Source organism: Meriones unguiculatus, chromosome 3 (genome assembly GCF_030254825.1).
Source record: "Meriones unguiculatus strain TT.TT164.6M chromosome 3, Bangor_MerUng_6.1, whole genome shotgun sequence".
Classification (NCBI taxonomy): domain Eukaryota; kingdom Metazoa; phylum Chordata; class Mammalia; order Rodentia; family Muridae; genus Meriones; species Meriones unguiculatus.
In genome coordinates this window covers 18,113,728-18,136,847 of record NC_083351.1, presented here as the reverse complement: position 1 = coordinate 18,136,847, position 23,120 = coordinate 18,113,728, and the positions used below count along the sequence as shown (strand labels likewise).

The window sequence follows — 23,120 nt, the reverse complement described above, 5'->3', positions numbered from 1 at the left end:
GGGCAGCTTCAGCGGGAAGGAAAGGTCCCCTCTGCCCCCGGGGACCATTAATGGCTTATCTATCTCCAGGGAGGGGGAAGGGCCTCACACACCGCCTATTGAGAAGGCTTGTGAGCACTTCTCCCCTCACAAGGGAATGGTGGGCGCAGCCTTGCTAACCCTCGACAGAGCTCCACCAGCAGATGGGAAGGCAGGTCTAGAGAGGTCCAGCATTTGCCCAAAGCCTTACAATCCCCTCCCTCACCTCTCCACTCCTTTGGACAGTCCATCCCATCCCAGCTGCAATGACATCTCTGCGAACTGCTCCCAAGCCCTCTCCTGGGATCTGAGTCCACTTTTCAGCACGTGGATGTACTGATGGCACAATACACTCGGTGTGCTCAAAATGCAGCTATTCCTGTTAGCTTTTTCCTTTTTTTTTTTTTAGACAGGGTGTTTCTCTGTCCTGGACTCACTCTGTAGGCCAGGCTGGCCTGGAACTCTGCCTCCTGAGTGAGTGCTGGGATTAAAGGCTTGTGCCATCATGCCTGGCTAACATTTTTCTAAAGGCGTTCCATGTGGTAATACTTAATTTTTGCAGTTACTCTGTAGATCATGTCATTATTCATATGCGTGTTCAGTTCTGTTTTTCCTCAGTGACCCAAAGACCTGGGTTCCCATGGAGGGAACCAGTTAGGTGATTCTGCTGGCCTGCTCTCAGGGACCTTATGTCATCACCACCAGGTGTGACAGGTGTATTCGGCCCCAGAAAAGGCCTGCCCACCACCACCGGCTCTGTTTTGGCCACTTTTTCTCCCCCTTTCTGTCCTTCTCTGCCCTCATCATTCTATTCTGTCTGCCAGCCTATGTGCTCAGTCATCTGCCTCTACCCCTTCTCCAGGCCTTCACTCCTCTCCCTTCCCCCAATAAACCTCCTTATACTACATCTGTTGCTTGGCACGTAATTCCTCAGGGCCATAGTTTGGCATGGGCCCACCATGACACCCTTGCCACATATCATATAACACCTTCACACACACAAAAAGATATAACCTACGTATCCCTCCTGCATATTTCAGGTATCTGTAATACTTCATATGTAAATGGTATATAAATATTGTACTGTGCTATTTAGGAAGTAATGAGAAGTCAATATACTCGGTACTGATCAATTTTTTTTTTTTACTTTATTTATTTATTTTCAAAAAATAGTTTCTCTGTGTAGTCTTGGCTGCTCTAGACTTGCTTTGTAGACCAGGCTGGCCTCGAACCCACGGAGATCCGCCTGCCCCTGCTGGGACTGAAGGTGTGGGACACACTAGGCTGGTGTGGACCTCACGCTCTTCCCGCTTGGCCTCACAGGGGGAGGCAACACCACAGCGTCCTCAAATTAAACCTTTAATTCACCCTTATTATAAAGACTTCAAGTAGAGAGCGCGAGGAAAAAGCATCCTCTATGCCTTGGAATTTGCCACGTCTGGGCCAGTAGTGGGGCTCAGCGGGTGAAGGTGTTGGTCCTCCAGCCTGACAAGCCAAGTTTGAGCCCTAGACTCACGTAGTAAAGGAACCAACAAGACGGCAATCCTTCCACGCACGTGCCGCGGGATGCTCATGTTAACACGCATTAAAAGGGCTTTTAGAAGAACTTACCACTTCCCTGACGCACGGTTCTGTGTTCTAGCTGGCAACTCACCACAGACATTGGGGGAGGCGTGGCAAGGTCTTCCTTAGTCCAAAACTGGCATTAATGAACAACTGGTGGAGAAGCCATTTAAAATCTCTTCAGCCCCCACACTTTACATTTTTACATCCAGACTTCCGCTCACCCCGCCCCAGAGGGTCGTTAGAGACCCGTCAAAGCTTCCTCTTTTCCCACCTTCATTAAAGAAAACATCCACCTCTAGGTCCTCAGAATGTCTGGTCTGTATTTTAGCACGGTCTCAGAAGGAAATGACTTTTCTCTGAAGCTGTGACCGCCCAACTCAGCTGTGGCATTCTTAGACTTCGGGTAAACAGGAAGCTTCCTGCCTTGGGCCCTTCATGTTCCTCTCTCAGACTATTAAAGACTGTTAATAGGCCGGTAAAAGGACAGCTGCTGGCCATAAAGTCAGCCCATTCCTTAGAACTTTAGCAACTAGCCCTCAAGGTCAGAGAGAGACCCAGGCCCTTCTCTCTGTGTGCCCTCAGGTGTAGAGTTTCTTGAGTAACAGATCTCTGGAGACAAAACAATGGGCACAGCATCTCTGTGGGGGGTGAGTCTCCTCTCCTGGCAGGGAACAATTGCTTCTAGTTATCTCCCAAAAGTAGGCAAAGCGAAGCAGAGACCAAAGGACCCCAGCTCCCCCCACACACACTTTTTTTGGGGGCAGGAGGGAGTCCTAGGATTTACAGCTGCTGAAGAGGCAGTCTCGCCAGCTGGAGGGACACTAGGGCAGAGGTGATCGTCTTTTGCCAAGAAGGGCACTTGGTGTCTTGGCAGAAGGCGGAGGGCTGCCCCAATCTGTGTGTACATTTTCAGTAGCATTTGACTCTGGACCAAATGCTTGGCTCTGCTACTGCTGTGGTGATGGGTGGGAATGCTCGTTGGCCAGGCTGGCTGGAGGCTCCCACGGAGGGTGCTGGGCCTCGGCCAGGAGCTTCCCTTCAGCTGGCAAGTTGAGCTTTCTGTCACGGTTGGAGGGAGTGTGTCCAAATTCCAACTCTCAGCTTTCCAGAAGCTGCTGCTGCTTGCCATCTGCTTTGAAGAATGCTGCTTATTGGAATTTTTGGCCCAATGGGAGTAAGAAGGGTAACGGTACAGAGCCAAACTTTTACCTGGCTCAAGAAAGGCACAAACACTGCTCAGCAGGGCCATGATTTCTCATTCAGACAGGGTCTTATTCTGTAGCTGCCCTCAAACTCATCTGCTGCCTCAGCATCCCGGAGTGCTGAGAGAGGTGGGAGTTACCATGCTCCTCAGGGTCAGTGGTGCCTCTGACTCATGCCTACCAATCACGCTTGAGCCTCTGAGAATGGAAAACCTGTCATCCTGGGTTACCCTCGTCCAGCAGGTGTCATTACTCTCCCTTGACAGCTTCTATACAGAGCTCTTTCCCAGGGGTGGTGGTGAGGCTGTTTCTAATTGATCAAAGGAAATGGAGGACTTTCCGTTTGGGCCACATTTGAGCCTCCAGGTGTTTAGATTGGGATCTGCTGTTTACCGAGCCTCAAATTTAAGGCCTAAAAGACCTAACCCACACCCCAGGGAAAGAGTGTCTTCCTTAGTTTTAGAGCAGGTGAAGAAGGCTCTGGAAGCATTGTAAGCTCACACAGCTGGAGAGTGAGGGTTAGGATCCAGGGTTCAGATGCTGTGCTCTGATCCAGGTGACATTACTGCATCTAGGGCCTCACATGTTTACCACTGAGTTCTGGCCCAGCCCCTGTAATACAGAAACAGCCATTCAGCAGAGCCTGCAGCACATGCCACCAGTCCCAGCGCTCAGGGAGCAGAGGCAGGTGGACCTCTGAACTCAAGACCAGCCTGAAGTACAAGAAAAGTTTCAAGGACAGCCAGAACTATACAGAGAAACCCTGTCTCAATTCCCCTGACCACTGCTCCAAAAAAAACCAATCCATTGTAAAAACAAGCTTTTAGACTTTCAATCTGTAGGGATATATATTTACATATATATAAATATATATATATCCATATTACAAAGAAAACTTCAAAAACATCTTAGAGCAGGCACTCCCTTTTCCCTCCTGTCACTACACTGTCTCCACCATTGGCTAGAGCTGTGATCAAAGATTTAATTTAATTTTACACACAGGGATGGGCAGTGTTGGCACACACCTTTAATCCCAGCACTCAGGAGGCAGAGGCAGGTGGTTATCTCAAGTTCAAGGATTTCAAGGCCAGCCTGGTCTACAGAGTGAGCTCCAGGACAGCCAGGGCTACACAGGGAAACCCTCTCTCAAAAAACAAGCACAAAAACTAAACAAACAAACAAAACCCAAGACTTACACATGGGTCAGTAGTAGGCTTAGGATTGCCTGGTGCTTATTGACCTGGGAGATCTGAGACAGCTCCACTTAGCAGTGAAAAGTTACTTCCCTACAACTCAGGACAAGAAGGGGCTCCTGTGCTCACAGTCCGAATTCCTAACTGGCCTCCAGAGAGCCTGGAGGACAGGATGCGTAACGGACAGTGCTGTCGGGGACGCGCAGGCAGGACTGGCCAGTATGACTTGTAGCTTTCAGGCCCTGGGTTGAATCAGCTTCCAGCTTGTCCCTTCAGACTCCAGCTCAAGTCCAAGGCAGGAAGTTGCAATGGAGTAGTAGTCCCAGGAGCCAGTAAGTCAGGAAGTAGACTAGAATGCACTTTGTGACTGGAGAGCAGGTCTTCCAGTTGTATAGGAGTTCCAGCATACAGTTTCTGGGGGCCTTCTGTCCTGGTGGGGAGCTGCCCTCAAGAAGCTTTTGAGGTGCTGTGTCTAGAGATCTCAACAGCGGTTCTTGATTCTGAAGCAAGTGAGCTGAAAACCAGTACATAATAGGAGTGGAAGAGCCCAAAAATCGAGTGAGAACCTAGAAAAGCCATATTGATTGGAGCATCAATGATGTGGCTGGATGAATCAAGGCCTGACAACTAAAAAAACTCACACTGGAAAAACAAATCAGTGAAGCTGCAAATCTGCCTAATAAAGATGTGTGTACCACCAGCTGGACAACCTCAAGTTACCAATAATCAGTCTCGGTATAATCACCACAAAATTGGGCCAACCAATAGGAAACATTCTATGTAGTCTGACTCTAAATTTTCACCTGTGTAGGGCGCTGGGAACATGCGGAGACTCCTTCTCACATGGGATGGGGCAGAGAGAAACGGCAGGTCTTGTTCAACCTTTTCCATCTCACAGGAGCTCTGGGTCAAGTCTCCACGAGCTCTCACCTACCTACCTATCAGCAAAGTCTGAGCTGGCCTGGCTCTCCCTTCAAAGCTGATGCAGTCAGACACATTCTATTTTTCCTTTCCTCTAACCACACGGCTCAGAGAACATCACAAACTGTCAAATGCATTTGAGGGGAGCCCTGGTCAGCATAGGGACAACACTTCCATAAATTCAAAAGCCTTGATCCTACACTGCCAGCGCCATCCCAAACCCTGGACAAGATGCCTATTGCCTGTGGTCACGACACCCTAACATGCCAACACGGGCAGTCTGTGCACTAGGGAAAGGTCGCCAAGGGAACCTGCTTATTCCTACATTCTAGCTGAAGCAAGTCCTCTCACAGCCTTCACACCTTTGCTTCACCCCACCCCTCCGCCACTGGCCTGAGATGTCTGTACTGCTTCTTTGTTTTGGAGACAATTTCATGTAGTGCATACAGTCAGAGTTTTGGAATTATGATTTCTTTAAAAAACATAAAAATGCTGGGTGTGGTGGGGCCCACCTTTAATCCCAGCATTCAGAAGGTAGAGACAAGTGAGTTCGAGTTTGTGAGTTTGAGGCCAGCTTGGTCTACAAAGCAAGGTCCAGGGCTACACAGAAACCCTCTCTTGGAAAAAAAAAAAAAAAAAGAAAAAGGAAAGAAAGGAGGAAAGAGAGAAAGAGAGAGAGAGAGAGAGAGAGAGAGAGAGAAAACAAAAACCCAAACCAAACCCCCAGAAATATTGTGAGACTATGTTTTCAATTTAATCCCAGGCGTGGGGTATGAGCCTGCTTTGCAGCAGCCGACTGTGATCTGCCTCAGCTCTGGAGGGGCATGATTTTGCTACCTGTAGACAGTCCCTACAGTTGTGTGATGTTTGGAATTCTGGGGACTTTTCAGAGGGTTTATAAATACTAGGACCCCAAGAGGTGGGGTGGGTTGTTGGTTGCTGTTGGTAGTGGTTTGTTAAGTGGTATTGCACAAACAAGAAACAGGAAAAAGCAATTGGATCTCCTGATGGCAAAGATCAAATCTGCCCCAAGGAGCTTGAAGTTCTTAATCGGCAGGGAGCAGTCTTAACTATGATGTGCCCCTTTCAGACCCTGACTTTACTCAGGGGTCTCTTTCCTTTCCTCTCTTTTTTTTTTTTTTTTTTTTTTTTTCAATGCAGTTTATTCAGGAACATTGAACAATCCTCGGACCCCGGGGAATCCTTTCCTCTCTTATCTAGGGTTACGGGATTAAAAGGGTGGAATAAAAAACCCACAAACTTAGCAAATACCGGCTACAAGTGCAGGCTGACCCCAAACTCTGTGTATAAGGATGGTCTTGAGCCGATCTTTTGAGATAGTTTCTCCTTTTACTGACTGGCTAAACTGGCTGCCCAGCACATCAGGGGCCTCCTGTCTCTGTCTTCCCAGCACTAGGACCACAGAGGAGCACCACCCTGCATAGCTTTTTATGAGGATGCAACCTCAGCTTGTGCTGGAAGCTCTTCATCAATTTAGCCATTTCTCTACTGCTATTTTTTTTTTTAAACTTTATTTTTCTTTTCCGAGACAGGTTTCTCTGTGTAGCCCTGACTGTCCTGGACTTGCTTTGTAGACCAGGCTGGCCTTGAACTCTCAGAAATCCACCTGCCTCTGCCTCCCAGAATGCTGAGATTACAGGTGTGTGCCACCATGCTCAGCTCTACACACTTCTTATGTGGGAAGTTGTTTTTGTTTTTTACTCTTCAGAACCTTTTAAATATTATGCCTTCCTTCCTTAGTGAGGGAAGTACTTTTCCACATTCAGAATACACACACTGATTGTGTGTGTGGTCAGTTCTCTTCTTCCATCATGTGGTTTCCAGGGACAGAACTCCAGTTAATCAGGCCTGTGCCTGTACCTGCTAAGCTATTTCACTCCTCTACATCCACACCTTTACTTCAGAGCTGGGGATTGAACTCAGGGCTCATCACACACTGGGCAAGTGCTCTACAACTAAGTTATACTCTCAACACAACTGCAGTACTTTATCTCAACTTGTATTTGGTTTCTTGAGCAGGATCTCTGTATGCAGCTCTAGCTGGCTGCGACCTAACCTGAATCTAGGATCATCTCCCTGCCTCTGATTCCCAAACACTGGAGTTACAAGTATGTATCACCATGCCTAGGTGAATTTTATTTTATTTTTTGTTTGAGACAGGGTTTCACTATGTAGCCCCAGCTGGCCTCAAACTCAGACTAGGATTAATTTTTTATTTGTTATTTGAGAGAGGGTTACTCTGTGTAGTGCTGGCTGTCAGGAACTCAGTCTGTAGACCAGGCTGGCCTCAAACTTAGAGATCTGCCTGCCTCTAAGTGGAATTAAAGGCATGTGTGTGTGTTTTTTTTCAATTCCTAACAGCAGTACTATAATATGAAATAAATAAACAAGGTCTCACAAAGCCCAGGCTGGCTTCAAATTCACTATGAAGTAAAGAATGGCCTCACTCGTTTTTGTTTTTTTGAAGTAGGGTCTCACCATGCGCCCTCCAGTTGCCTGGAACTCACAGAGTCCCCCTAGCTCCACTTCCTAAGTGCAGGGATTACAGGCAGTTCTCCGCAGTGGTGAGAAAGGACCTGAGTCTTTCTACACTGTAGGCAAGCATCTACCAACTGAGCGGCATCCCTAGCCCCTATCTTTGTCTGCCTCATATGTCTGTCTGTCTCCGTGTTCACACCATGGCCTCACTAAGGCGCTAATTTTATCTTTCTTGTGTCCCATCAGAGTTCTGATTCAGATTTTGGAACAAAGAAAGCACCAGGCTTGTGCTTGTCTGGCTATTTAGCCTATGAGGGTCTAAAAAATGCTTTGTAGCCCAGGCTGACCTTTAATTTAAGAATGCTCCTTCCTCATCCTCCCAAGTGCTGGGATTCCAGCTGTGCTTGATGACATCTGTCTGTCCTAACAGCTCTTGAATCAACTAGGCATGGGTCGTTGAGTGAGAAAACTACCCGTCTTCCCTTCTTTAAGGTTTCACCTGTATTCACACAGCCATCTCAGGCAGAAACCCACCTCACCTGAACATGCATGCACAGACCTCCGAAGAGCAGCAGCACTGAGGCGTGGACCAGGTACACAAACACCTTTGGACTGAGGAAGCCAGGGTGGGGCTTGTCCCTGCTCTCACTCTCCTTGTTTCTTTGCAGCCCGAGTGTAAGGCAGAGCCAAGGGTGGGTGGTCACATATGTCCAGGCTGCCCATACAACTAGTACAGCCACTGGGGTAGCCAGGAGAAAGTTGGGCAGCTGCTTGAGTTCATAGTACCGCAGAAGACCAACATTCCAGTAGACATCCTGGATGTAACTGTAGATTAGAGGAAGATCCCAGGAGCACCATGGGGGCTCATTTTCTCCTGCAATCCTGTAGCCTTTGTCCACAGCTAACTGCACCAAGGGCTCAGGAATGGAGCGGGCCGAGCCTCGAAAACAGAACTGGGTGTAGGCATAATACTGAAAGAGGGCAAAGGGAAGGCTGACCGTGAGCACTGCCAAGCACAGAGAGGCCAGCAGCTTGATGAGCTGTTTCCAGGGGTTCAGCACCCCAAGAGAAGAAAAAAAGTGTCTGCACTGATAATGCAAGAGGAAGCCCACAGCCACCAGCCCATTGGAGCGCACCCCAGTGGCAAGAGCAAAGAGCAGCCCACTGGCACAGCCCCGGGCCCTCTCCAGCTGCCCCATGGCGCTGAATGTCAGGAAGGCAAACAAAGCTTCCGAGTAACCAGCTGCCAGGAAAACATTGGCAGGGCTGAGGCAGAAGAGCAGCGCTGCATAAAAGGCCTGGCGGGGACAGTGCAAAACCAGACAACCCAAGTCATGAAGTGCAGCTGCAGCTAGCACAGAGAACAGGAAGTTGAGAAGTGCTACTGAGACCAGCAGGCAACTGCGCTGGCTCAAGAGGCCCTGCAAGGGTCTCAGCAGCTCAGTCCCCACCAGCAGGGCCAAGGGGAAGCCAGGGAAGAAGGCAAAGCTGTGCTCATAAAGGTAGCCGTGCTCAGCAATAAACAGGAAGTGTTCTGCATCCCATCGAGACAGACCACCCAGAAGACCTTCTACAAGCTGATCCACAGAGCCCGAGGGGGCCAGGCGGGGAGGAGAAAAGGCATCTGCATGGTGATCTGGAATGATGATATTGAAGACTGCCTGTGGAATGAAGGAGAACCAGGACGCTGGTGAGTAACTGAAGGAAAAGAATCATCACTTAATACAATGGGAAGGACTGACTTCTTGTTGTGTGTGCGTGTGTGGGAAGCGCAATGCTAACCCAGTCTGACGCCAGTGCAGCAGTTAACCAAGCAGGAGACACCGGATTCTACAAACGAGAAGCCAGATCAGGAGTCCTAGCAACTGGAGATGTAAGCAGGGAAGCGGAGGTTGAGAAGAGATCTGAGGATGGAGTCCCCCTGGAAAGGAGGGACGGATCCAGCATAGAGAGAAAGTAGGAAGCCAAGCACGTTGGCATGAGTCTTGAATCTCTGAACTCAGGAGCCAGAGGCAGGTAGGTTATCTGTGAGTTCCAGACCAACCTAAGCTACACAGTAAGCTCCAGGCACACATGCAGGAACAGTGAGTGATAAGTGAGGTGTGGAAAGCCCAAGCAAGAACAGTGACTTAGGACTAAGTGAAACCCAGGATTGAGAAACTACTGAATGCTGCTGACAGGCCCAGTAAGATAGGAACTGAAAAGTGACCACAGCCTTCACTAACATGGAGGTCACTTTGACCCATTAGAGCTATTTCAGCAGGCCAGACGCGGTGGCGCACCCCTTTACTCCCAGCACTCAGGAGGCGGAGGCAGGCAGATCTTTCTGAGTGAGGCCAGCCTGGTCTACAAATCGAGTTCAGGATGGCCAAGGCTACACAGAGAAACCCTGTCTCAAAAAAACAACAGGGGGCAGGGGCTGCCTGTCTAGCTAACAGAAAAGGGAGCCTTATACATATAACGGTTGTGTTTTGCTGTGAAGCTGAAGGGAGAAATGGGGTAGTAGGTACATTGACATAAAGTAAAAAGGACAATCTCACGTGTGGAGGGGGCTCAGAGGCTCAAACCTGAAAGAGATGGGAGAATGACCTTGAATTTGATCCTCCTGCCCCTGTATGTCCCAGTGCTGGTTACAGGTGTGTGTCACCATGCCTGGTTAAAGTGGGGAGGGGATTAGAGATAAATACTCACATAATACTGAAATAAGCCAGTGATAAGAAACCAGTGACCACAAAGGAGGCAGGAGCTGGGCAGGTGTTGGCAGCTCCTGCTGGACAGGTGGGAAGAGAAAGGCTTCGTCCTGCTTTTGGTAGTGAAGCCATATGGACACACTAGGCTCAGAGATGTAGCAATCTAATCTTCCTGAGTTTTAATCCAGGGATTCGGGTTAGTACTTGAAAGTCCCGGGAAAAGGTGCTCCAGATCTGTAAAGAGCCTGGAGAAACAGCCTGGCCCCCAAAAGGCCCTGCTGTTCGTGCAGAGGACCTGGGTCTGGTTCTGAGCACCCGCATGGCAGCTCACAACTATCTGTAACTCTAGTTCCAAAGATCTGTTGCCCTCCTTTGACACTGTGTGCATGTGGTATGCAATCATGCATGCAAGTAAAATACTCATAAACATAAAATAATAAATCTTTAAAAGAATTGTTTAAAGAGGAAACCAGAAACTCAGTGCTGGCCGTGCAGTCAGGGTGCACTAGAACCACCTAGGAGCTTAAACGAGCCTGACCATGCCCAGGCCTCTCCCTAAGTTCCTTAGAATGAGACTGGACAGAGCCTGGGCATTTGATTTATTTCTGTGTGTACGGGTGTGTGTGCAGGTCACATGTGCCGGGGACAGCTTGTAGGAGTTGGTTCTCTCCTTCCACCACAAGGATCGAAGAGATCAAACTCAGGTTTGGAGGCTGTGGCTACCCACTGAGTCATCCTGCCAGCCCTGGATTCTGAAATTTTAAGTAAATAATAAAACTTATATATATATATATATAATTTGTGCTAGGAAATAAAACCCAGAGCCTCACACATATTAAGCACAAATTCTACAATTGAGCTACATCTCCAACCAGCACTAGAGCTTTTAAAGTCCCCCAGGTAACTGTGATGTGCAAAAACACTTGAGAACAGGAGGATGAGCCATGAAAACCCATCAACATTTCCGGGTGGTACTAATGACTTACTTGATCTTGTATTTTAAAAAAGGCCAGTTAGTATAGTTAAACACTTGCTTTTCTTTTTTTTTAAGTGGGTAGCTGCAGGCATGGAGGAGAGCAGAACACTCTATTTGCTGAGACCGGACTTTTGTCTCATGAGGAAAACAGAGATAGATGGCGAGACAAGAGAGCTCTGCTACACATGGGAATGACCACCACAAATGGAACAGACTCAGCTTCGTCAGAGAGGAAGCTGAAAGCCAGAGGAACACGGTGGGTTCCATGGATTACAAAGGCAGAGAGAGAGAAAGAAATCAGATCTGAGGGAACAGGAGTGAGCTAGAGACAGGAGACAGTGGCCAAAGAATGAAGCACATTTCAGACTGTGCGGCAGGAGTGGGCGATGGAGTACAGCTACGGGAGTGGTGGAGACAGGGTCCCTGAAAGGAAGGAGGACTATGGCGAGAGAGAGAGAGAGCGCAGGGCACTCAGTGTATCATCTTCCTAGTACTGAAACCGCAGACAGCAACAGAAGTAGTGCCAGAAAGAGTGCCAGTGAGCCAGGAGTCAGACCTTCAAAGAATAACTGTCACTGACAGCAACAATGCAGGGTGGCTAGGGATATAATCTGATAGCGTGAGCTTTAGAGCTGGAAGGGCTGAGCAAAGAGAGAGAATGAAATCCAATTTATCGTTGTATGTCTTTCTGCCTCATTAGGTTGTCAACTACTTGAGGGAAAACATGACCTTTCGCTCACAATTTAGCACAGTTTTGGGAATAGGTACTTGCTATAATTTTGGTGGCTGAACTTGAGGGATTTGAGGAAATATAGTGTTTCTAAGATCACACTGAACGAGAAGCCAGCTGTCCTGGCTCCCTATCCCAGATGCTGACTTGCTGCACTGCTCCTTTGGTTCTGCCAGGAACTCAGCTGATGCTGGGTCAGAGCCATCACTGAGTCAGGCTCCCCAGCCTAGCAACCAGAGCTCAGTTCACTTAATGCTCATTCTCTTTTGGCCAGTTTCACAGGCCACTCCAGTGCAAAGAGAGAGGATGGGGGTGACAATCACAGGTACTAGCACTGGCCACCAAATTAAAGACACCCTAATCCCCAAAGCCAGCAAAACCTGAAGCGCTTCATTAATTAAGGGATGAAAGATTCAGAGCTAGAAGCTCAGAAGGGGTTAAAAATAGGGAGGAAAGAAAAGGTTTCCACAAAGGATGCAGCTAGGAGCCCAGATACAGTGGTACAGAGGCACAGGGATCATGGTGTTAATTCAGCAGCTCTGGGGTGTTCATTCACAAACATAAACTCAGGGCCTACCAAGTACAGAGCACTATGCTAGACACCAAATAATTCATGTATGTGTGATTTTGGTTAAAGAATGCATCAAGGCAGCCCCAGGGAAGAGGGTGGCAAAGGGGAAAACATATAGAGAACTGAGTGGCTGAGCCAGCAAGAAGGAGAGGGGAGTCACTGCTGATGAAGTCATAGATGGGTCTCAGAACTCTGGAAGGCCTCCCCTCTCCCACTCAAGTAGTACAGAACTCGGACTCCAAGTAAGGGAACCCTGAGCAATACTTTGAGCAGCCCACACACCTTAAAGTATCTCTGTTGGTGAGACCACCCGATCACTAAGGCTGTTAGGAAAACCTCTAGCTTCCTGTGACACACGATCAATACCACTGTTAAGGCTCTTGCCCACTTTTCAGCTGCCAGGACTAAGTCTGAAAGGGTCCAATCACATGCTGAGGCACACCAGGAAGTGGAGCAATGAGGACCACTTATTCTTCATCCCTAGCTCAGTCACACAGCAACAGCATGTCCAGGGAATGGATCGGAGACTGACCTGTAGCGTCAGGGTCAGGATGCGGCAGCTTACTGCAAATCTCAGCACCTCTTTCTGGGATGGGTCCAGCGGCCACATCCTCTCTCACCGGCAGGACTGAGCTTCCTCAGGCTTCTAAACTCCAACACCCAAGGAAGAAAATGTCACACATGGGCCAGAAGCAAATCAATAACATTTTCTCCACAGGAGCCACCCCCCTCAGCATTACTAAGCAAACATAACCACCTGACTTCCCAGAGGAAAGCCTATCTTGAAGGCAGGTAGACCACTAGCTGTCACTATGAAGCACTGTATTCTAGTCAGCTAAGTTCTATAGAGATAAGCATGAAGCTGGAAAGCTAAGCTCACAGAACTTTTAAAAGCCTGCTGAATGCTTTTATGTCAAAGACCAGGGTTCAAGTCCTTACTCTGTCGCTTGCAAGCTCAGTCCTTTATATATCTAAAACAGGGTAACTATTCTCTACGCCCAATCTCACAAATTTGTCATCATGGTAAAATGGACTAAACTACAAAGTACTACACAAATCAATGTTGTGGCTGCTATTATTTGGCATGTACCCTTTCCCTCTTGCCCAGAATAATAAAATAATTCCCAAACCAGAGTCCCCAAAGTGGGGCACAGAACCACACTAGAAGCCTGTAATAACTACACATGCCAGCTTAGCTCTCTGATGTGTGTTCAGCTGGTATGTTAAATTAAGTGGAGAAGGAAAAGAAAACCACTGCTCAGCAGGACTTCAGCCAGCTCCCATTGCTAAAGCAAACTTAGAGGGAAGACAGTCTACCGCTAGGGATGGAGTCAACGGCTATTTCCCGTCCCCTCTCCGAGGCAGTGGCAGCAACACACAAAAAGCCCAAAGCCATTCTGAGGCACAGAATGCACTTCATTTTTTTTTTTTTTTTTTTTTTGTTTTTACAATTTAGAATCATTCATGGCTCTTCTGTGTTTAAGCAAAAAGAGCCAGAAGTTCCCTTTCTTCTCTCAGGTGGCTTTTAAGCTTTTAGGCTTCACTTGCTTTTTGTTTTCCTTCTTTTGTTCGTTTGTTTCTTCAGAGACAGGGTTTCTCTGTGTAACCTTGGCTGTCCTGGACTTGCTCTATAGACTGGGCTGGCCTCAAACTCAATAGTGACCCACCTGCCTCTGCCTCCCTGAGCACTGGGGTCAAGGGCATGCGCCACCAGGCCTGGCTGCTTTCTGTTATTTTCTGATCCTGTTAGACTGTCCTATGCTCTCACTGCCTGTTACCCTAACAATTTATACTGCTCTCCGTTACTTATGAGGGCAGAGGCTTTGCATCCTTAGTTGTATTCCCAGAACCTAGCATGTAAACGGCCAAGGACAGGATACAGCATGTCCAGTTCTCTGACTCCAGATCTAAAATCACTGGTCCAAGTACTGCTCCCATCACATTTCATGTTGAAAAGCAAGACGGGGGGGGGGGGGGGGAAGCTGGAGAGATGGCTCAGAGGTTAAGAGCACTGGCTGCTCTTCTAAAGGTCCTGAGTTCAAGTCCCAGCAACCACATGATGGCTCCTAACCATCTATAACAAGATCTGGTGCCCTCTTCTGGCCTGCAGCCAGAACACTGTATACATATTAAATAAAAAAGGAAACTTATGTAAATTAAAAAAAAAAAGCAAAGCAAGACGGCCCAGCAGGTAAAGGCGCATGCCACTACGGTGACCCACAAGACTGAAGAAGACACTCCCACAAGCGGTCTGTCCTCTGTCCTCCTGTAGCCACACACATATACACAAACATATGCACACAAAATAATATCTAGAAAAGAAAAAAAAGCAAATGACAAAGACGCAGAAACCATGGGGAAAATGAAATTTTCCACCAAGGGTACAAGACTGGCTAACAGCGACAGTACTCCTCCCGGGACACAAGGGGGCACTTGCTGCTTGCTTCATCACAAGGAATGGTGGGGGAAAAAAGAGGGCCACTCTCCCCTTCCAACTCCACATCGGTTTTCTCACGAAAACTCAGTTAAAAGTTAAGATGCCGAACCCCAGGAAGCAGTGTTTTCTGACTATACACGCTATCTTCAATACCGGATTCGCTGAACGCAAATAAGTCACAGGAAAACGCACAGCCAACTCCTCCTCTGTCCTATGATGATTTTTTTTTTTTTTCCTTTCACTGGCCTATCCGCACGCACAAGGGAGGCAGGAAAAGGAAAAGTACTGAACCCACCTCTGCAGCTTGACTGGACTCTCCCTCCCTCCTTCAAACTCCGGCCTCAGTGGCCACAGGAGATGCAAGCCACACTCAATTTAGTTAAGCCAAGTAAAATCAAGACAGTCAACTATCATCTCTCTAGCCATCTGCCAACTTCCCTTTGAAAGAAGACCCTCGTCAAATTAGACTCTTAACTGGCAGGATGCTTAGAATCAACTGGTTTCGTTCTTTAATTTTCCCGTGTGATAGGCTCCAGAGATCTCATTAGGCACCAGTAAGACAGTATAATTACCATCGCCATTTTATGGATGTGAAAACTGAGGCTCACTGGAGTCAAGCGACACGCCCACCACTTAAAGCGCCTCATGCACAGCTTTCTAAAACTTTACCCCCTAAGTCAGGAGCGCGTTTTGCCACAAACACAAAGGGTATGTATTCCCTTTCCAGCCAGGACAACCCAGGTCTCCCAGGCCTAGCCCGTGCTTCCTCCAGCGATAGCGCAAGTTGCTGCGGGAAGCCTGTGGTGATGGGCCCTATCTGGGAAAGCCTGTTGAGCTGGAGTCCTGGACCCTGCGGGGAAGGCTAGCATCCTCGATGGGGTGATGCGCTCTGCCCCAGAGGCCTCCGCGAGCGGCCTCCTGCTGCCGGGCCCCGCGGTGCCGGGAGCCTGGTCCAGCCTGCTCTTTTCGGACACAGTTCCTACCCGGGACGGGATATTGACCCTCACCCCAAGGGAGCCACGGCCCAGGGCTTCGTCCCGAGGGAACCGCGGGGCCGGGCCAGGCAACAGGGCCGGAAGCAGACGAGGGCCGGAGGCCGCAAAGGAAGAGGCGGCGCCGGAGGCCGCTATGGCGGAGGGGCGGGGCTCCTCGCTTCGCTAACAGCCTCCGCCTAATTTCCCTCGGCCTCCGTTTGACAGCTTCCCTCCCCGGAGAACTCCGGAGCTCCAGAGCTGGCGCCGGGGCCTCCGCGGAGACCACCCCCGCGGAGCTCTAACCTCAGCACCTCCATCCGGGTCCCCGAGCGTCCCGCGCCTGCGCGCTGGCTCCGCCGACGGCGGCCCCGCCCCGCTCCTGCCCGGACTCGGAGCGCCCCGCCTCCCTCCTCGGCGGCCATGTTGACCCCGGCTAGGGCGGGGGCCGGCTCTGTGCGTCGCACCTTCCCGGCGTGGTGACACCTGAGGAGTTTGCCTCTCGCTCGCCGTCAGTTTGTGCGCTGGCGCCGCGGCGCCCAGTCGGGACTCTCGCCCCCAGTCCCGTCCCGCCAGCGGCCCCTGGCGTCCCGGTGTGGCCCGGGGCTCGACCGGGGGCTGCCCCAGGCCTGTTCACTTGCAGCCAGAGCCGCGCGTTTCTCTCCTGTCCCGCCACAGCAGCCCCGCACGGGGCCTGGCGCACAATAGACGCTCTGGATAGGCAAAAAGAAAGCCTTCTTGGGGTTTCTGTGGCAGGCAGCGGCCCCCTGCGCCCGGGTGCGGAGAGAGCGGGGCATCCCCCCGACTTTCCCCTCCTCTGGCCCTGGAGCACTCTGCCCTGATTCGGTGCTCAGCCCCACCTCAGGTGACTTAGAGGACGGGGAAGGAAACCTCAGAGAACACCCCGAGGACGACTCCTCCCTCCCTCGGGCAGTTTGTGTCGTAGGAACTGGCGCCAAAAAAAGAAAAGAAAAAAAAAAAAAAAAAAAAAGGAAGCTAATTCAACAAAACCGTCTGTTGGGGAGGAGCGGCCAGTTGGTACCCCTGTAACGGAAACTGTTAGAACAACTTTGCACCCTCCGCAGAGGAAACAGATAATAAATCCTTCTCCGTTGGTGGATTTCTTGTTTCTCAGGATTCCGAAGCCGCCTGTGGTTTCAGTTATCTGTCCTCTCAACGGAGCTTGGGTCTGGGTTAACCTCTGGCCACAGCCCTGGCCGAGGGAGGGGTTTATCTTCGGCAGCATCCACCACTGTGGGTAGGAACAAAGAGATGGGCGCTATCTCTCCAAGCAGAGGAAGCTAGCCCACCTCAGTTGAGTGGGGGGCCGGGAGCTCTAGCCTTCGGCGGGCCTTCGCAGGCCCCGGTGACTTAGACCGTGCCCTGGGTGTTTGTGTGTGAGGTGGCTAACGTGTGGAGCACGTTTTAGGGGCTGGTAAAGAGAGGAGAGTTTACAAAGTCATTCTTCAGGTTTTTCAGCGCGGAGACAACGCATTTGTTGCCAGCCCTGTGAGTGAAATGGCAGTTGCTCTGTGGGCGCTCCTGTGACCAGGGCCCAAGGTTGTGACTTGACTGTCTAGGGCCTCTGCAGGGCTCTGCCTTTAAAGACAAAACGGAGAAGTGAACTGTCCTTGTTTTGTGAATTCACAGGGCGAAAAAAATGGCATGCGTGCTCAAGTTCTGTCTGTCCACGTCAAATTTCCTCAGAATCTGCTTGTAAAAAAAAAAAAAAAAGGCAGGGGGTCCTCTTGTGAGAAGTGAGAGTGTTTGCTGAAACACCCTTAAAAGGTAGAACTTCGTCTAGATCGTCAGTTGCACTTGGCTGCAATTTCTCCTTCCTTCCCTTCCCAGCTACCCAACCCCCTCCTCTTCTGCTCTGTTTCCCGTTTCATTTTCTGGCTTCTGCTCCTACAGGAAAACAAGGAAGCTGAATCTTGTGCTCTCAAAGCCCTGACACTCTGGCTTTTTGGACTTGGAAGGTGGCAGGATGGATGGGAGGGGGCTGTGGAGCTCCCAGGCTTGTGAGTGAGAGGTGAAAGAGGCAGCCCTCCGCGGTTTGCCTTTGGAGCCTGCAGTTAAAATGGAGCCTGCATCAACACAGCCAGCTGAGCCACTACAACTAGAGAAGGGAAGGGAAACAGCCAGCCATGTCCCACGACTCCAGAAAGAGTACATCTCCGACCTTGCGTTAAGGAAATACCCCACACCATCAGGAAACAGTTTCACAACACCGGTTCCTAAAGCAGATAATGTGCCACTGTTTTCTAGAATCCTAAAATTCAAGAGGATGACATCATTTTTGTTCTTTGAACTTGCCTGCCTCTGCATTTGCTGATTTTCTTGCCTGAAACATTATCACTCCGGACCACCCTTTGGCTTCAGGGGCAAACTATCAAGCCACATCTGCCAGTTCTGTCTGTCCCTGCCTGTTTTCACCATCTTCTTTATCCTGTTCATGCCACTTCAGTACCTGTTTCCCTCTTTTGGAATATTAGCTTCTGAACATAATGGATGACCAGGGGAATCTTTCACCCAAGTTTTAGTGCACTCGAGAAAGCAGCTTGGGCAGGGAGTGTAACTCAGTTGACAAAGCACTTGTCCTACCTAGACTTAATCCCTAGCACCACAGAAACATCAGCAAAACAAAAAACAAAACAAAACACCTCAGTTTTGTGTCTGGTGAATAAATCAATTTAACTTGATGCCATGTTTTATAGGCAAGGAAATTAAGACTCACTAAGGGATATGCTCAGTGCTCAAGGTCACACGTGTCTTGAATTCAGGCCCCAATCTTCCAAGTTGGCTCTATTAAATATTATTGAAATAGAGTCTTGCTATGTAGCCTAGGCTGTCCTTGAACTCATGATCCTCCTTACCGCAGCCTCCTGAGGGCTGGGATTACTTTCCTGTGTGAGGCACCATGCCCAGCCATTTTGTGTTACTGTAACTGTTTCCAAGTTTACTTTTTTTTTTTTTTTTTTTTTTTTTGAGACCGGGGTTTCTCTTGTGTAGCCTTGGCTGACCTGGACTTGCTTTGTAGACCAGGCTGGCCTCAAACTCACAGAGATCCACCTGCCTCTGCCTCCCGGAGTGCTGGGACTAAAGGTGTGGCCAGACCCTCATTGCAGCTCTTCCTGGCTCAGAGTCTTTAGGAAGCGTATTTGGAATCCTCTATAAGGCACACCAAGTCCTAAATGCACCTACCTCTCTTCCAGCGGAGCCATACCATGTCACAGGCAATGAGGAAGTGCTGCTGAGGAAGACTCATGTGTTCAGTCCTTGTCCTCATGGGACTTGTGGGTGCTCAGCATAAACTGCTCCTTAAAGACAAGCTATCCTGCCCCCAGAGAACAGTTTTCCTACTGAAGGGAAGTCAAGCTTGCTTCCCTGAAGCAATCTGACAACTTTATTCCTACTGTAGCTCCCTTGCCTTGCTCCTGCTTCCACACCTGAGAAGACCTGGGCCCCAAACTGGGCAGAAACAGCCCCGTGTATGTATCTGTTCTCTAAAGCTGTGTTTCCAGGCGCATTAACTTTTCTAAAGCCCCTAACTATGGGATTGCAGTAGCTGACCCTGATCTGAGATGGGACACTGAATCCAAAGCCCTACCACTGAGATGAAAGTCATACTTCCTTGTTCCCTGTTTTTGGTTGTTCAAGACAAGGTCTGTCTGTGTGGCCCTGGCTGTCCTGGGACTCACTCAGTCTGTAGACCAGGTTGGCCTTGAACTCAGGGATCTGCCTGCTTCTGCTTCCTGAATGCTAGTGCTACAGGCTTGCACTGCCACCACCACTACCCAGTTACCCTCTGATTCCTCACTATTTGTTCTTTCCAGACAAGGTTTCTCTGTGTAGCCTTAGCTGTCCTGGGACTCACTCTGTAGACCAGGCTGGCCTCAAACTCACAAAGTTCTGCCTGCCTCTGCTTCCTAGGTGCTGGGATTAAAGGCGTGCACCACTATCGCTTGATTCCTCACCCTTAATGGTCAGCGGGCTAGGTTAATGCTCATGATGAATGGAAGCTGTACCTTTCCAGAACTTGATAGTTCTTTTCACTGTACATAAAAAACCATCCTCCGCTGATAGTTTCCAAGGATGCTGGGTGGTATTCACAGCCGTCCTGACATCTGAGATGACACCAATTAGGTCTCAGGCGTTTACCGAAAGTTTACAGTTTGACCTCTGCCATGTCACTTGAAGATGCTCACCCACCCCCGGTTGCTAAGACTCTTCCCTGTCCCCAGCTGCAGGCACCAAACACTGATGCTTCAAACACCGCAGACATTCTACTAAAATACTTTGCCTTCAACACTTAGAAACCTTGACTCCACTGAGAGGCCTGGTGGGAAGGCCTTAGCCCCTTGGGGGTGGCAGCGGCTGCCAAGCCAAAGAGCCAATGAGCTTCAGAGTATTGTTTAGGCTGGACTTGGCTGCTGTCCAGCTATGAAAGAAGGTTAAGGTCATTTGGGGGTGGTGGGGGGAGGAGCCTGGGAAAGAACCACTGGCCACACCCCGGGTCCTCTACTGGCCAGGTCCTGTTTACTTCTCAAAAGCCAATTACTCACACCTCAGTGGTCAGCAGTTCTCTTTGCCAGTGCTAACTCCAGGCAGAAACCAGAGACTGGGCTAGGCCGCCCCCAAATTGCAGGACAGCAGATGAAAGGAACCCAGGAAACAGAACTCCTAGGTAATGCTCCACACACAGCCCAGAAATGCGCTTTCTAGATTGGAAAGTGGTTGTTCAAGAGACCCATAGCAGAAATAGCTATTAGCAGGAATACTAATTAAAAAAAAAAAAATAGGAAAAGCACCTCCCCCTTTCTAAAATCAAAACCATCTCGGCTGACAACGGCTTTTCTTCTCCAATAAGTACTAATCCGTCATTCTGGTACCTCACTGAGATATTAACAGCCGCACCAAGCTTGATGAGTGCTTCACTAAAATTCTTAAGAAACTTGCCTCATGTCAAAGACAACAGAAACCAACCTCCTCCAGGCATGCCATGGATGGAGTAGGTGTGGGACGCCAGTGGGGAGAACCTGGGCCTTGCTTTACGTGTGGAAAGGAGCCGGCCCACTTAACTCACAGACACGAGGCTGTTGTAGAATTACTTGTAATGCATTTTGTTTAGCCTACAAATGCACAACAGAAAACGGTCTCAGGTTTCACTAAGTGTGTTTGATCATATTTTGTTATGATCTCTGATTTTTCTATGAAAAAACAAATTCTGAACTTTAATTTTCTCCATTTGCAAAGGGAAGGAATGATGAATAGAGAGAAGTGGGTAGAAAGGGGATATTACAAAATTGACCTGAAAACAACTGCTATCTGCCGCTACGATGCTAGTGGGCTAGCTATGAAGTCGACGCGGTGTGCCAGGGTATATGCCAGGGAGGGCTGGAGTGGTGTTTGCAGTGGAAGATGGCAGGTGAGTATAAGACAGCATAAACAGAAGACAGTGGGCAGATGTTAACAAGGGCTGAGCGGAAAGCAAGACAGAAAGACGTAAGTTAGGGAGCAGAGATTTTTTTTTTAACCGACATTTGTAAAAAGTTAAAAAAAAAAAATTATGCATGTGTTTTGCTTGTGTGTGTGTGCCTGGGGCATGTGGAGGCCAGAAGATCCCTTGGGGCTGCAGTTACAAACAGTAGTGAGCTGCCATGTGGGTGCTGGGAATTGAACCTGGTCTCCAGCCAGGTCCCCAGGATCTGTGTTGGACAGTTCACAACTACCTGTAACTCCAGGCGATCCAATAATCTCCTCCGGATTTTTAACCCCTGAGCCACCTCAGGCTGTAATTTTAATTTTAAATAAGGGTACGTAGGACGTTTGAAGCCTGAGCCCCGTGAGACCTAGCCCCAACATAAAAATGTGACCGTGAATATAGGAAAATATATTCCTGTGTGTACTCACGTGCAAACAAGGTTGGAGGAGAAAAATTCACACGTAGGGGAGAGGGTTCTCTGCTGGCATGTGGGTCTTGGGGAACTGGGGAGTGAACTCAGGTTATTAAGCTTGGCAGCAAGTACCTTTCCAAGTTGAGCCATCTTGCTAGGGCCTACTCTTTTGGGAGGTTGAGGCCTAACTCAAAGCCTTGGGTATGTTAGGCACATGCTCTACCATCGAGCACTCCCAGACCCCTGACGTTCGCACGAAGACCAGATGATGTGAGCCCTACCTTTATCCGGCGAAAGTATGCGGTGTAGAGGGAATAGACAGTACGACTCCAAGATGGAAACTCCTTGGACAGTGGAGCGTGAGAGCCGGGAGCCAACCAGGTAAGTTACAAAACAAAGGGTTTCATGTCATAAAGCCTTTGGGTTTTGTTTTTTGAGACAAGTCTTACTATGCAGACCCAGTTGACCTTTAAGTCCAGGCAGCCTGGCCTCAAACCCATGTTCACTTGCCTCTGCTTGAGTCCTGGGGCTTAAGGAATGTATGTCACTACACCCAGGAGTTTGGGATTTCTGTCACACTTGAAGCCTTGCAGGCATCTGCTGACTTTAAAGGGGTGGTCATGGTTTGTGCCCAAGCAGAGCTCGGGAGGATGATTTTAATAATCTGAGAAGAGGCGACAGTGTCGTGAGCTTCTGGTGGCAGGGCCTGGCCTACGGACGGCTTTCTGAAGAGTGACAACTGGACACGGAAGAGTGAAGGGTCAGGTGTCACAATGCACCTTTAATCTTTTAGGCAGAGCTCTGTGGGTCCAGCCCAGCCTAGTCTACCAAGCGTGTCCCAGGACACGCAGAACCACCCAGTGAGAGTCTGTCTCAAAATCACAAAAACAACAAACAAAACCCGCAATATGAGTCCAGGAGTTTTTCTGGCCAAACATGGAAGGTTGGCCTTGTCATTTACTGCAAAAACTGAGAAAAATAGGCTTCCAAGGGAAGCCAGAGCACTCTCTTTAATGTATATTAAACTCAAGTTTTCAGCAGTGATGCTTAAGTCTGGAGTCAAGAGAAAGCCAGATTGCAGATCCCAGATAGAGGCTGCTCCTATCACTCTGTCTACCACTGAAAAGAGCACATTAAGGATGTTCCAAGAGAAAAGGATGAACTCCTCATACCCCATAGAAGGTCAAGGTTAGTTAAGTTTCTGAGACAGTCTCACCGAGCCATCTCTCCAGCCCGAGGCAAAGACTTGGTTTTAGCTATGTGTGTGTGTCCTACGTGGGTTAGTCTGTGTGCATGTGCACACAGGCGCCCATGTCAGGTGCCAGATCCCATGTAGTTGGACAGGAACTTTGAGCCACCCAAACATGGGTCCTACTGACGGCTGAGCCATCTTTCCAACTCCAGGCAAAGCTTTAAATAATGTGAAAATAAAAAAAGCCTCACAAAGTC

At 49.1% G+C, this 23,120-nt stretch overlaps 1 protein-coding gene across 7 annotated transcripts; it reads right to left on the bottom strand.

Annotated features, from left to right (window-relative positions):
* Positions 1-3,607: 3,607 nt before the first annotated feature.
* On the bottom strand, positions 3,608-16,714 carry Pigv (phosphatidylinositol glycan anchor biosynthesis class V). Of its 7 annotated transcripts, XM_021643663.2 has the most exons (5): positions 15,811-16,074; positions 12,899-13,012; positions 8,967-9,060; positions 7,939-8,339; positions 3,608-4,545 (listed from the first exon to the last, which is right to left on the bottom strand). In XM_021643663.2, the coding sequence occupies exons 2-5, from the start codon at positions 12,974-12,976 to the stop codon at positions 4,264-4,266; spliced, it is 855 nt and encodes a 284-aa protein (XP_021499338.1). In that variant the 5' UTR covers positions 12,977-13,012; positions 15,811-16,074; the 3' UTR covers positions 3,608-4,263. The 7 variants fall into 7 exon arrangements, with proteins under 7 accessions (XP_021499338.1, XP_021499326.1, XP_021499318.1 ...); XM_021643651.2 differs by lacking the exon at positions 15,811-16,074 and adding an exon at positions 16,242-16,714 and having other exon boundaries at positions 7,939-9,060; XM_021643643.2 differs by lacking the exon at positions 15,811-16,074 and adding an exon at positions 16,081-16,213 and having other exon boundaries at positions 7,939-9,060.
* Between the last annotated feature and the right edge of the window lie 6,406 nt (positions 16,715-23,120).

Coding starts and splice junctions, on each gene's coding strand:
- Pigv (XM_021643651.2), bottom strand. CDS start 12,976: ATGTGGCCGCTGGACCCATCCCAGAAAGAGGTGCTGAGATTTGCAGTA. Junction 9,061..12,898: donor TCCTGACCCTGACGCTACAG/GTCAGTCTCCGA, acceptor TTCATTCCACAG/GCAGTCTTCAATATCATCAT. Junction 4,546..7,938: donor GTCTGTGCATGCATGTTCAG/GTGAGGTGGGTT, acceptor TGGCTTTTCTAG/GTTCTCACTCGATTTTTGGG.